Source organism: Panthera uncia, chromosome D2 (assembly GCF_023721935.1).
Source record: "Panthera uncia isolate 11264 chromosome D2, Puncia_PCG_1.0, whole genome shotgun sequence".
In the NCBI taxonomy this organism is placed as follows: Eukaryota; Metazoa; Chordata; class Mammalia; order Carnivora; family Felidae; genus Panthera; species Panthera uncia.
In genome coordinates, this window is record NC_064818.1 from 6726170 (window position 1) to 6741118 (window position 14949).

Sequence of the window (14949 nt, forward strand, 5' to 3'; positions counted from 1 at the left end):
CCCTCCAGAGTTTTGCCTCAGATCGGGTTGTGTTTCAAAACCCCACACTTCAGAGACTCCTGTGGGTTGGACCCCCAACTCTCTGGGGGAGGGTATCACTGAGCAATGGCCGGTGCAAGCTTGCCCCAGAAAACATTTGTGGGATCCTGCAGTGGCAGAGATTAATGGCAAACCACAATACACAGCCAGCGCCAGGTTTCACCACACTCTGGTGTCTTTGTCCCAATACCAGCAAACGTGGGTGCTCTCTAGGGTCCGCTAGAACCTTTGCCTGTGGGGAGGCCATAGGGCCTCTACCAAATGCCCCCTACCAGGGGAACCACTTCTCCTGTGTGGCACGTGGACCTCTTAGACCCTGCTGCCTGCTCCTGGGGATTCACCCTACTTCCTCACTAGAACAGCACCAGGCACTGAGCTCCAAAACTTCAGACTCTGTGTTCCACTGTTTGTAGAATCCTGGTGATATGGAAACTCTCTCCTTTCTTCCCATCAGTGGTTTAGGAATAGATTTCTTGTTCAGTCCCCTGTGAGTGTTTTCACTCTTTCTCTCCAGCTACTTTTGGGGAGGGGGGACGGTGCTTTTCTTGCATGATCTCCATATGCCTCACTCTCTCCCTTTCTCTTTCTCTCTCTGTGAAAATAGCTCCCTATCTTCCATGACTTTTGCCTCCCTCAGTTTACCTCTCCACACTGTGTACGTACCGAGTTCTGCGGCTCACGCTATGCAGACTGTTGTTTTAATCCTCAGATCAATTTCCTATGTGTTCAAAGTGATTTGGTGGTGATCTGAGTTTCAGGAATAAGACAAACTTAAAGGCTCCATGCTGCTTTGCAATCTTAACCCCATCGGTTTCTCTAATTCTTTAAGCAATGTTTTATAGTTTTCAGTATAGAAGTTTTGTGCCTCTCATTGGTTAAATTTATTCCTAAGTATTTCATTCTTTTGGCTGTTATTGCAAATGGAATTGTCTTAATTTCCTTTTCAGATTTTCCATTGCTAGTATATAAAAATTCAGTTGATTTTTGTGTCATTTTGTAGCCTTCAATTTTGCTGAATTCATTAATTAGCTCTAAAAGGAGTATGTGGGGGAGTATGTATGCATATTTGCATGAATTCTTAATGTTTTCTACATTTATATAATCTGTGATATAGGCAGTTTTTCTTCTTCATTTCCAATTTGGGTGTACTTTATTTCTTTTTTCTTGTCTAATTGCTCTGGAACTGCCAACACTATGTTGAACAGAAGTGGCAAAAACAGGCATTCTTGTCTTGTTCCCAGGATTAGAGGAAAAGCTTTCTATCCTTTCCCATTGGGTATGATGTTAGCTGTAGGTTTTTTATATACAGCCTTTATCATGCTGAGAAGGTTCTCTTCTATTCCTAGTTTATTGAATATTTGTATCATGAAGGGATGTTGGATGTCATCAAGTGCTTTTTCTTTTAACATTTTTGTTTGAGAGAGAGACAGAGAGAGAGAGAGGGAGAGGGAGACAGAGCATGAGTGGGGGAGGGGCAGAGAGAGAGGGAGACACAGAATCGGAAGCAGGCTCCAGGTTCCGAGCTGTCAGCACAGAGCCCCATGCAGGGCTGGAACCCAAAACTGTGAGATCATGACCCGAGCTCAAGTCAGACGCTCAACCGACTGAGCCAACCAGGCGCCTCAAGTGCTTTTTCCACATCAACTGAGATGACCATGTGGCTCTCCCCAACCTTCGTTCTATTAATGTAGTGATTGATTTTGTATGCTGAACCACTATTGCCTAAATCCCCCCTTGGCCGTGGTGTATAATCCTTTTTATATGCTGCTGAATTTCATTTGCTAGCATCTGTTGAGGATTTTGGTGTCTATATTTGTAAAGGATAGTGGTCTGTAGTTTTCTTTTCTTGTAGTGTCTTGTCAGACTTTGATATCAGGGTAATGCCAGCCTCAAGGAAGGAATTGAGAAGTATTTTTTCCTCTTCTATTCATTTAATAGGCCTTTCTTTGTTGGGAGACTTTTTTGTTCTGTTTTGCTTTTGGTTTTGGTTTTTTGTTGGGAGATTTTTGATTGTTGATCTAATCTTCTTATTAAAGGTCTTTTCCGATTTTCTATTTCTTCTTGAGCCAGTTTTGGTAGTTTGAGTGTTTCTAGGCATTTGTCCATTTCCTCCAGGATGTACAATTTATTTGGTATACAGCTATTCCTAGTATTCTCTTATGCTGTTTTTTTTATTGCCGTAGTCAGTAGTAATATCTCCTCGTTCACTTCTGATTTTAGTAGTTTAAGTATTCTTTTTTTACTTTCTTAATCTAACTAAAGGTTTGTCAATTTGTTCATCTTTCCAAAGAAACAGTTTTTGGTTTCATTGATTGTATTGTTTTTTCATTCTCTATTTCTGCTCTAATCCTTATTATTGTTACTTTTTCCCTCAAACTCAATTTAACATATCCAGGAATTAATTTTTTCCTTAAATGCCTAAAACATAAAAATAAATAAATACCTCTGTGCCATCAGAGAAAGAATAGCCTATTTGTTAGATTTACTGCTTAATCCACATGAACAGCTCTCATATAACAAATAGAATATTACCATGTCTTTATGAAGATGTTCAAAAAAGGCTTAATTAAGGTCATGGGAGAGAACAGCCCCAGACTGGATGTTTAGGCCATTCGCTTAAGACTTGTGTCCAGCTGAGAGAGACCAATGCCATGAGCCTCTTGGGTATTTACAGGAAAAACTGAAACCAAGCCTCTCATTTTTAGACTGTGATGTCATCATGAAACACCTTATAACTGGGTCTGGTTCTGAAGAAGACAAGCATGACAAGAGTCCTCTGATATCCTATGAACAACGATTCCTCCCCTTGAGGGAAAAGCATGGATCTAAGTGATGCCAGTACGGTAACGTGGATTCCACCACTCTCCCCAGAGATGTGGCTCCTAAGTCCCTAGGACTGGCTTTCTAGGGCTGTGCTTGGGAGAGTTGCCTTCTCTGTGAGGTTCAACTGTATCTCCTGCTTAGCCTTCACACTTCACCTTGTCTGACCCAGATTACCGTCACCGCCCACACACCTCCTCTTCTTCCCTGTGCTTCTCATGCTTCCTAAACCATGATCATTCTGAGTGAGAGACCTCGGTCTAAGGAGCTGGGATCAGAAAGTCACCATCTGGGATTTGCTTTTATTCTCAAGAGGTGACTTCAGCAAGATCAAGAAAGGCACAACAGGACGTTTAACCTAAGGGGCTAATGAGGCTTAATGGGCACTTATACCAACTAGGAGACTTTCTGCGGAGAATAATGAGACAAAGGGTAGTTTAAACAGTAAAGATGGGTATTACCTTAGACGCCAGGACGCCCATGGCAAGCACACTCCTGGGTTACTTGATCAGCTCCACAGTATCACGAAGGGCTCGGGTCCACATTCGGCCGTGTCATCTTGCTGTGTTGGTCTTGTCTGCAAGCTGGCTCCTGTCTGCTTGCAAGATGCCCGCGGCAGGTCCCGTCATCACATCTGCGTGTGACAATGACCAGGGCAGTTGCCTCTTCCTTATGTATACTGTTCTCACTCACTTTAAGAATGAAGTTTTTTTTAGGATTATATTTAAAATTATTGGCATCTTGGTGCTGTCCATCTCTTTCGTCTTTGCGAACCATCAGTCCAATCTATCAAAAACAAAATGTTGGTGTAAAATAAATTTTTTTAAATAAGTTTCATGGAATAGTTGTTGAGTGAGCTGGGGATTTGAGGTGCATAGAGGGAGAAGTGCATAGACTTTTAGAAAGTGAGGATCTACTGGGGCTTAAATCCTGCAGGAACAGAAATTTGGAACCGGAGGAAAAATTTTGAGTCGGGATTTCTTGGCCTGTTTTTTTTTTCTTTGTTTGTATCTCCTTAATTCTAAAAGAATTGTATTCTATAACTTGCCTTGGCTAAGTTTTCTTAATCTTATACTCTAAACTGTCTCATTTAATCAATAAGAAGTACTCCACCATCTTTGAAATACCCATTTTAGGCATTTCATTCACTGAATACCATCTCCTTTCCTTCCAGAATATTGAACTGTGCCAACTGCAATACTCCTTTGAGTCATTAGGATCTCCAATCCACTGATCCTATAAAGTGTTGAGTGTTTATTGCCCCATCACTCGTCTTTTTTAGAACCAAAACAACTTTCTCAGAAACTGCTCAGTAGATGGTCCTTCATATCTCAGTGCCTAGAATTGAGTGACATGTTTTTTTTTTTTCTTTTTTAAAGAGAGAGAGAGAGAGGGCACAAGTGAGTGAGGGGCAGAGAAAAAGAGGGAGAGAGAAAGACAGAATCCTATGAGAGGCAGAGAGAGAGGGAGGGAGAGAGAAGGAGGGTTCACCTGAAGTGGGGCATGAGCTCACCCAAAGCATGGCTCGAGATCACCCCCATGAGGGACTCAGACTCACAAACCATGAGATCATGATCTGAGCTGAAGTCAGATTCAGATACCTAATGACTAAGCCACCCAGGTACCTGACATGCTCTTTATTTAACCAAAACTGGCAAGAACAATATAGTTACCAGGATTGGTTTAAACCAATCAGGACTCTTCCCTTAAGTGGGGACAGAGTGACCTTCCTTGAAGGTGAACACGTACACACATTGATTCCAAGAAAAAAGGCAGAATGAATGTTGAGTGGTTTACTAATAGTAACTATTATAGCGTTATACACAATATTTATACTTTTAGCCCCACCTACAAATGACACTTTTTGAGGTCACTGTTCATTTGTAAGGAATGGGGTAGGTGTCAGGAAAAGAAACACAAAGATGGCTCTTTCCACTGAAACATTCCAGAACTGGTTCTACTAAGTACTAGTTAGATGAGATGACTTTAGACAAGGCACCTAACCTTTGTTTTGATTTCCACATCCACAATGTCATGGATAGCTGGGAAGGTAATTACATTGCATAAATACAAAGCAATATTATTACCACATTTCACCTTCCCATACTGTCTGCTCTATGTCATTTATTCATTCATACTTACACCCTTTTAACAAATAATTGCTGACAGTCTACTTAATGCAAGGCATGAATATCTGAGGATCAACCAAGTTTTCACCATGGCTCTTGCATCTAAGGTATTAACTAATGAATGATTTACCAGTAACTGCTTTATCTCCTAGAGTACAGAATCAGACAAGGCAGTGCAAGATATAAGACAAAAAAGGCGGGGGAATGACGGGTGTTGTTTATGGAACCACAATGGTTGCTTCAGTTGGAGCAGTTATCCTGTTTACTAAAAATGCTGCCACCAAGTATGTGAGTTCATAGATGCCTATACTGCTTTCGTAGCTTAGAAACACCTACTGATACACAGTATAGGCAAAGCAACCCAACCCAAGAAATACGGGTTTATGTTACAAGAAAACAGTGACAAAACCTGAAAGATTGGTTCATGTGTGGGCCAGTGAGACAACGTGAAACTTATTAATGTATTAAAGAAGAACTAATAAACTTTTCTCTGAAAGTTCTCTGTTCTTGGGAATAAGGAAATAACGATGGCTTTAAAGTCAGCTAACCAATTATCTTAAAGATCTAATCACTCAAAGAGATCTTCCCATTTTGGAAAGCTAACATTTCGGGGAAAAATAAGATGTTTAAATTATTGCCGTTGTCTATGCTTGTTCTTGAAAAACACAAGGAAGAGGAGAAATTTTTACCAGGATTTAGAACACATTATTCATCTTTGTGATGGGATAACAAGACATTTTGGAGGGGACTTCTCAAGGAAATGATGTCTCTGAACAACAGTACTGGCATGTACAGGAAAATCCTTGTAGACCAGGACCAGAAAGTGAATAGCAAAGCACAAAAAGAATACTGGCAATTTAAACACTTAAAATAGTTCAATGGATATAGAACCAACATTCGATGGGAAGGAAGAATTTCCAGTATCAAAATCTTAAGATGTGTCAAGACACTAGACGGGAACTTTTGTCACTGCAAAATAACTCCCATAGCAAGGTATAATAGAGAATGTAAAATAAAAGGTCACCTCTATTATTGTGCATGGTTCATTGAAGTTGTCTACTCATCAGTTGAAACACAACGTTGTTAAACAATTCAGCGTAGCTTTCATATGCTGGCGAACAACATAGTGGTCAGCTATCAGTGATGATAGCGTTCCTTTCAAGCCAAGGTAGTTTATCTCTGGAGTCTGGTGGTCTATCGAACCTCCACATTCAAGCAAGGTTGAAGGGACTGCTGTTGAAGCATGGATCGTACCAGCCCCATCCATACATATGGTCCCTTCTTCTCTTGGCTGTTTCTACTGCAATAAAAAACAAATAAGCACTAAATCAATGACCAGGAAAGGAAAAGTGAAACAGCAGGGCAGTAAGATACTAGAGTTAAAGCTTTCTTGGCACAGGCACGAAGTTAGTTGCTTAATGTAGTTGTGAGATCACAAAGATCTATGACAAGCTGGCCATTGTCAGTTTACTTGGCTAAAGGAAAAGCAACAATAAGAAGCATCTTAATTGTGCTCAATAAACATTACATACTGATTTGGGGCCAGGAACTATAGCACATCTTTATGTAAACTGCTTCATTTAATCCTATCAACAACCCTATGATATAGATATTATCCTCAGTTGAGGCAACAGTTTAACTTGCTCCAGATCTCACAGATATTAAGTGATGCAGCTGGAATTTGAAAACCAGAAAGCCTAATTTCAGAAACCACGGTTTAAATTTTTTTTAAGTTTATTTATTTATTTTGAGAGCGGAAGAGACAGCACAAATGGAGGAGGGGCAGAGAGAGGGAGAGAATACCAAGCAGGCTCCACACTGTCAGCACGGAGCCTGATGCAGGCTTGAACTCATGAACCCTGAGATCAGGACCTGAGCCATAACCAAGAGTCAGTCGCTTAACTGACTGAGCCACCCAGGCGCCCCCAGAAACCATTTTTTTAATCGATACTTTCTATGCTTACACAGTCTACCCTTCCCCCCATAGTATTTACCCTTTTCCTTTCTTTATTGTTTCTGCATCAGAAAGCCATCTTCTTTAGGAACGTTTTTTAAAAACATTATAGATGTAACTTAAAATACTATATTTGACATCATGCAATCTTAAAAGTGGAATGACTATTTTAGAAATCCTATGAATAATCTGGGAAAAATACCGTATTCTTTAATATAATGGATGGATTAGAAGAGCTCTACATTTTTTAAATTTTATATATTTATTTTGAGAGAGAAAGAGATTGAGAGAGTGGGGAAGAACAGACAGAAAGGGAGAAAGAGAACCCCAAGCAGGCTCCATGCTGTCAGCACAGAGCCTGATGCGGGGCTCAAACTCCTGAACCAACTCATGAACTGTGAGATCGTGACCTGAGCTGCAATCAAGAGTCAGATACTTAACCCACTGAGTCATCCAGATGTCCCAGAAAAGTTCTGCTTAAGACAAATTAGAATAATGTAGAACAACAGAATTGAACTTTTTTCTTTTCCACTCTGGGAGACACAACAGGCAACGTCCACTTCTGGATAAAATTGCACTACCGCAAGCAATTCAAGTCTTCTACGCTCTGTTGGATTCCCAGAGCTGACCACCTAACTTTCTGTGTTTCCCATTCCTCTCAGTTGTAAATCCAAGCCATTTCCATATTCTGAAGACCTAAATCCTACTGTCCCATCTCTTTAGTCTTGCGTCCTAAGTCATTGAGGAAACTGAGGCCATCAGCTTGAAATCCATCAATTCCCTCCTGCTAAACCAAGAAAATTTATCAACCTGTGCGTCCATCCCTCCAATCTTCTCTTGGAAAATAAGGTCTCCTCTTGTTTCAGTCCAAATCAAGTTCTCTGTGCTCTTGGTTCCATGCTCTGTCACCTCTTCAAGGAACCCAAACCATTAATTTTCCATTCAACTTCTTGTGTTATGGTAGGTTTGTCAAATACATTGCTATCATGCTCACAACACCATAGGAGAGAAGGCAACCCATCCACGGTCTTTGCCAAGGGGCAGCCACGTTTTATACCATGCAAACTCCTGGGTACTAGCTGAGTACAGGTGGCAACTATCTCAAAGAGCAGCCAACATACAGACATGAAACGATGAGCAGGGCCTGTTGCCTAAACAATAATAAGAGAATATTATGAGAAATTATATGCCAATAAAATGGGCAATCTGGAAGAAATGGACAAACTCCATACATATACACTACCAAAACTGAAACAGAAGAAATAGAAAATCTGAACAGACCCATAACCAGTAAAGAAATAGAATTAGTAATCAAAGTCTCCCCAAAAACAAGAGTCCAGGGCCAGATGGATTTCCAGGGGAATTCTACCAAACATTTAAGGAAGAGTTAACACCTATTCTCTTGAAGCTGTTCCAAAACATGGAAATGGAAGGAAAACTTCCAAACTCTTTCTATGAAGCCAGCATTACCTTGATTCCAAAACCAGACAAAGACCCCACTAAAAAGGAAAACTGTAGACCAATTTCCCTGATGAACACAGATGCAAGAATCCTCAATAAGATATTAGCCAACCAGATCCAGTAATACATTAGAAAATTATTCACCACAACCAAGTGGGATTTATACCTGGGATGCAGGGCTGGTTCAATATCCACAAAACAATCAATGTGATTCATCATATCAATAAAAGAAAGGACAAGAATCACACGAGTCTCTCAGTAGATGTAGACAAAATACAGCATCCCTTCTTGATAAAAACCCTCAGGAAAGTAGGGATAGAAGGATCATACCTCGAGATCATAAAAGCCATATATGAACGACCCAACGCTGATATCATCCTCAAAGGGGAAAAACTGAGAGCTTTCCCCCTAAGGTCAGGAACAGGACAGGGATGTCCACTATCGCCACTGTTATTCAACATAGTATTGGAAGTCTTCGCCTCTGCAATCAGACAACACAAAGAAATAAAAGGCATCCAAATCGGCCACGAGGAGGTCAAACTTTCTCTCTTCACAGATGACATGATACTCTATGGAAAACCCTAAAGATTCCACCAAAAGACTGCTAGAACTGATTCATGAATTCAGCAAAGTTGCTTGATATAAAATCAATGCACAGAAATCAGTTGCATTCCTACACACCAGCAATGAAGCAACAGAAAGAGAAATCAAGGAATCGATTCCATTTACAATGCACCAAAAACCATAAAATACCTAGGAATAAATATAACCAAAGAGGTGAAAAATCTAAACACTGAAAACTAGAGAAAGCTTATGAAAGAAATTGAAGAAGACACAAAAAAATGGAAAAAGATTCCATGCTCCTGGATAGGAAGAACAAATATTGTTAAAATGTCGATACCACCCAAAGCAATCTACATATTCAATGCAATCCCTATCAAAGTAACACCAGCATTCTTCAGAGAGCTAGAACAAATAATCCTAAAATTTGTATGGAACCAGAAAAGACCCCGAATGGCCAAAGCAATCTTGAAAAAGGAAACTAAAGCAGGAGGCATCACAATCCCAGACTTCAGGCTATACTACAAAGCTGTCATCATCAAGACAGTATGGTACTGGCACAAAAACAGACACTCAGATCAATGGAACAAAATAGAGAACCCAGAAACAGACCCACAAGCGTATGGCCAACTAATCTTTGACAAAGCAGGAAAAATATTCAGTGGAATAAACACAGTCTCTTCAGCAAGTGGTGCTGGGAAAACTGAACAGTGACAGGCAGAAAATGAACCTGGACCACTTTCTTACACCATACACAAAAATAAACTCAAAGTGGATGAAAGACCTAAATGTAAGACAGGAAACCATCAAAATCCTCAAGGAGAAAGCAGGCAAAAACCTCTCTGATCTTGGCCACAGCAACTTCTTACTCAACACGTCTCCAGAGGCAAGAGAAACAAAGGCAAAAAATGAACTATTGGGACCTCATCAAGATAAAAAGCTTCTGCACAGAGAAAACAATCAGCAAAACTAAAAGGCAACCAACAGAACGGGAGAAGATATTTGCAAATGACATATCAGATAAAGGGTTAGTATCCAAAATCTATAAAGAACTTATCAAATTCAACACCCAAAAAACAAATAATCCAGTGAAGAAATGGGCAAAAGACATGAAGAGACAAGTCTCCAAAGAAGACATCCAGATGGCTAACAGATGCATGAAAAGATGCTCAACATCGTTCATCATCTGGGAAATACAAATTCAAACCACAATGAGATACCACACCTGTCAGAATGGCTCACATTAACAACTCAGGCAACAACAGATGTTGGCGAGGATGCAGAGAAAGAGGATCTCTTTTGCATTGTTGGTGGGAATGCAGGCTGGTGCAGCCACTCTGGAAAACAGTATGGAGGTTCCTCAAAAAACTAAAAATCTAACTACCATACAACCCAGCAATTGCACTACTAGGCATTTATCCAAGGGATACAGGTGTGCTGTTTCAAAGGGACACATGCACCCCCATGTTTATAGCAGCACTATCAACAATAGCCAAAGTGTGGAAAGAGCCCAAATGTCCATCGATGGATGACTGGATAAAGAAAATGTGATCTATATATATATATATATATATATACATACGTATATATATACGTATATACGTATGTATATATATGTATGTATGTATATATAAAATGGAGTATTACTCGGCAATCAAAAAGAATGAAATCTTGCCATTCGCAACTACGTAGATGGAACTAGGGGGTATTATGCTAACCGAAATTAGTCAGAGAAAGACAAAAATCATATGACTTCACTCATATGAGGACTTTAAGAAACAAAACAGATGAACATAAGGGAAGGAAAACAAAAATAATATAAAACAGGGAGGGGGACAAAACAGAAGAGATTCATAAATATGGAGAACAAACAGGGTTACTGGAGGGGGTGTGGGGGGGGGGATGGGCTAAATGGGTAAAGGGCACTAAGGAATCTCCTCCCGAAATCATTGTTGCACTAGATGCTAACTAACTTGGATGTAAAAAAAAAAAGAATGCCAAAAAAAAAAAAAAAAAACTTCTCAAAAGCTACTCACTGCTTCAAGAATAAGAAACCCATTTTAAGATGAGAAGATTTTTATTATTAGAAAATTATGAAATGCTCTTTGATGCATGTCTTTTGAAAGTCATTCACTTTAATGTTCAAAACTAAGGGGATACATTGTAATTGTTAGAGACTTCTGCATCTTAGTGCAGGAATAATAATACATAATATCAGTGAACATTATTAATGATAAAAATACTATTTATAGCACCCTCTTATATGAATTTTAAATGTCATCTCTGATTCGCACAATAATCCCACAATATAGGTTCTAATATTCCTAATTTTCAAATAAGGAAACTAAGGCTCAGAGGACTTGAGTTACTTCCCAAGATCACTCAGTTAATGCTGGGCCGAGCTTGGAGTCTGGATCTAAAGCTTCTACATATATTCATTGTCCTCTTTATACTACCTCTGGCTTTTTCCTAGCAAAAACCATGAAGGCGTTGCTTAATTTCATCATTTGTTACCTTGTCATAACATCAAAATGATAGGAATAGGTTTAACAAATATATAAATCAGCATAACACTAGCAGATGAAGAATGAGAATGAGAAGGAAAATAAAATTGGGGGGGCCTGGGTGGCTCAGTCCGGTAAGCCTCTGACTTCAGCTCAGATCATGATCTCACGGTTCATGAGTTCAAGCCCCACGTCAGGATCTGTGCTGACAGCTCAGAGCCTGGAGCCTGCCCCATATTCTGCGTCTCCCTCTCTCTCCTTGCCCCCCCCCCCCCCCCCCACTCTGTCTCAAAAATAAATATTTAAAAAAATTTTTTAATTTAAGGAAAAAATCAAGCTAGGGACAAATTTAGTGTAAAAGAATGTGTGCCAGCGGTTCTGTATGTGGTTACATACAGATCTAAAGATCAGTCATGGGAGGCGATCGTTATTAGGCGCATATATTAAGCAAAATATAACGACATACATCTGATACAAATGCTTGCTCAATGCACTTAGAAGTATTATCAAGCATTTCAGCCTATAAAATGTCAAGGTTAGGGGTGCCTGAATGGCTCAGTCCATTAAGCATCTGATTCTTGATTTTGGCTTAGGTCATGATCTCACCGTTAGTGACATGGAGCCCTGAGCCCAGCTCTGCGCTGACAGTGTGGAGCCTGCCTGTGATTCTTTCTCTCTCTCTCTCTCTCTCTCTCTCTCTCTGTCTCTTCCCTGCTCGCATACTCCCCACCCCTTGCTCTCAAAATAAGTAGATGAACTTTTTTGCTTTTAATGTAAGGGTTAGGAAGTCCGCAAAGAAAAGGTTCACCAAATGTTAATTTGAGTCAAGTTCTTGATCAGTGGCCACAAATATTCAGACGTTCTACAAAATGGCCTAACAAAAAAAGAACACCTGTCCATGTGAAGATGACTTCCTGCTACGAATGTCTTAAAATGTGCAGCGTCCCAAGTTAGAATCTATTGGTGATTTTCCACCATTTTCTTCAGTGGCTAACATTCAGAGGCACACCTCTCTGAACCAGAGAGCCACTTACGCCAGGAGAAAAGAGGTAAAGACGGACGCGGGCTTACCAGGGGCAGCGTGGTAGCGTCTTTGAAAGAAAAGCGACCTTACAAACACAGGATCCAAATTTCCTTCAATTCGCATCACCGTAGGACTTCTTCAATCTTCATTCTTTTCCCAACTAGCGCACGAAATGGTGTTCAAGTGGAGAAACCAAACTGTGGTTCCGATTTATGATTTCTCCTCTTTTCTTGGAGCAAAGATTCTGAGCAAGAACGTATGAACAAACCCAGCCGCTGACTGGAGTATGGAATCACATGGGCGCAGAGTTTGCTCCATATAGCAGGTTAGCTCACACTTAGTAACGCAGTCAACCTGCTGGGCTGTGACTCAGGGCGCCCAGGAGATGACGGTCGCTGGGTCTCTGCTCTGTAAGCCTCTGGTATCAACGAGCACAATCCCGGGGTGCTGTCTGGCTGAGGTCAGCTCCTCTGGCCCAGGTCCCAATACCACCAAAGGCTCTGGAATTAGACTTCCTGCAGGACAGAGCCTCTTTCGGGTCCCCCTTGCGCCTCGCCGTGTGCTATTTTCAGACTGCAACCGGAGAAGAGCCTGGGGCTCCGGGAGGCACGCTGGGGCGGGGCCCGGGGAGCTACATTTTTGAACAACCGCCTCAGGTGCCCCGGCCGTGGGTGGTTCAAACACGACGTTTTCAGACACGCAGATGAACGGGGCGGGGCGGGGGCACGAGTCAGCCTCGGGAGACTCGGGCTCAGTCCCGACGCATTCCCGCCGTAGAAATTCAAAGAGCGGGGGCGCCCTCGAGTCAGCCTGGGAGGCGCCTGCTACGCGGAAGCTCGCCCACGCCGGAGGCCAAGCCGACGCCGGCTGCCCCTCAGCCACAGGTCTCCGAAGCTCCGCGAGCGGCCGTCCCGGCGCCACCGGAGCCACAGGCGCCCGGAGCCCCTCGGCGCTCCCCGCCCGCGCGCCCGCGCCGCGCCGCGCGGCGAATCCTGGGGGCGCAGGCCGGAAGCGCCGTCCGGACCCGCCCCCTGCCCGCCGGAGCCGGAAGTTGCGACCCCGGCCCGCACGTCGCCCCTCGCGGGCCGCGCCGCACCATGCTCCGTGGCCCCCCGCGCCTCCTCAAGGTCTCCGTGGCGCCGGTCGCGGCCCTGGCTGTGGCGCTGCTCTCGTCGCTCTCGCGCTGCTCCCTCCTGGAGCCGGACGACCCCGCGGCCTCCGCGCTCAGCCCCTACTTCGGCACCAAGACCCGCTACGAGGATGCCAACCCCGGGCTGCTGCCGGACCCCGAGGCGCCGCGGAGGGACCCCGAGCTGCTGGAGGACGCCTGCACGCCGGTGCAGCTGGTCGCCCTCATCCGCCACGGCACCCGCTACCCCACGGCCAAGCAGATCCGCAAACTGCGGCAGCTGCACGGCCTGCTGCAGGCCCGCCCGTCCGGCGACGGCCGCGCCGGCCCCGCCGGCGGCCGCGACCTGGGCGCCGCGCTGGCCGACTGGCCGCTGTGGTACGCGGACTGGATGGACGGGCAGCTGGTGGAGAAGGGACGGCAGGACATGCGACAGCTGGCGCTGCGCCTGGCCTCCCTCTTCCCGGCCCTGTTCAGCCTCGAGAACTACGGCCGCCTGCGGCTGGTCACCAGCTCCAAACACCGCTGCGTGGACAGCGGCGCCGCCTTCCTGCAGGGGCTGTGGGAGCACTACCACCCCGGCTTGCCGCCGCCCGACGTCGCAGGTGACAGCCCGGGCCCGGGGCGGGGCCCCCTGCCTGGGTTCCTCCGCGCTCTTTGTCTTCCCCAGCCATCGGCTCACCTCACCTCCCCCCGTCTCCGGAGCCCCGTCTCCTCTCCGGGCTCCCCTCACCTCCCTCTGTGCCCCGGAGCCTCCGCCCCTCCTCGGACTCCGCTCACCTCGCCCCCCCCCCCAGCACCCCTTCAAGACTTAGCGACCTCCGGCTTCCAGCACACATTCATTTGTCCTTTGATCAGGTGTCGGCGGGACACAGCCGTAGGTGTTGGGGCGTTCGACCAGAAAGGAGACGGAGGGGGGCACTCTTTGATCCCCCATTCCCTAATAGAAGTGCGCCCCCTCTGAGCACCCACCTTCGCCTTTCCTCCCTCCCTGGCAGCTAGTTCCATAGTTGTGTAGTCGCGCGCCCTTGGTAAATACAACCTGGGACTTTTCTTCCTCGGGCTTTGCTTCTGATACTATTGGGTTGTTTTGTTTTGTTTTCCTTTTTACGTGCTGGTTCTTGACCCACATCCTGCTATAAGGAAGCTACTCTCAAACTTTCTTTACTGCTGTGCTTTTGATGAGGTTTTGGGCGATGGTGGGGTGATCCAGAGCCTACGGCCAAGAAAATTCTTGAAGACGTCTTTGGTGCAAAAAGGTGATTTTATTAAAGCAGGGACAGGACCCGTGGTCAGGAAGAGCTGCACTGGGGTTGTGAAGAATGGCT

General features: G+C 44.0%; 1 protein-coding gene across 1 annotated transcript in view; it reads left to right on the plus strand.

The window, feature by feature from the left end:
* Positions 1-13501: 13501 nt before the first annotated feature.
* The window catches only part of MINPP1 (multiple inositol-polyphosphate phosphatase 1), a 47142-nt gene continuing 45694 nt past the window's right edge, over positions 13502-14949 (plus strand). The window contains exon 1 of the mRNA XM_049646044.1: positions 13502-14226. Within this exon, the coding sequence (XP_049502001.1) occupies positions 13590-14226 (637 nt within the window). The 5' untranslated portion in view covers positions 13502-13589. The remainder of the gene's footprint in view (positions 14227-14949) is intronic.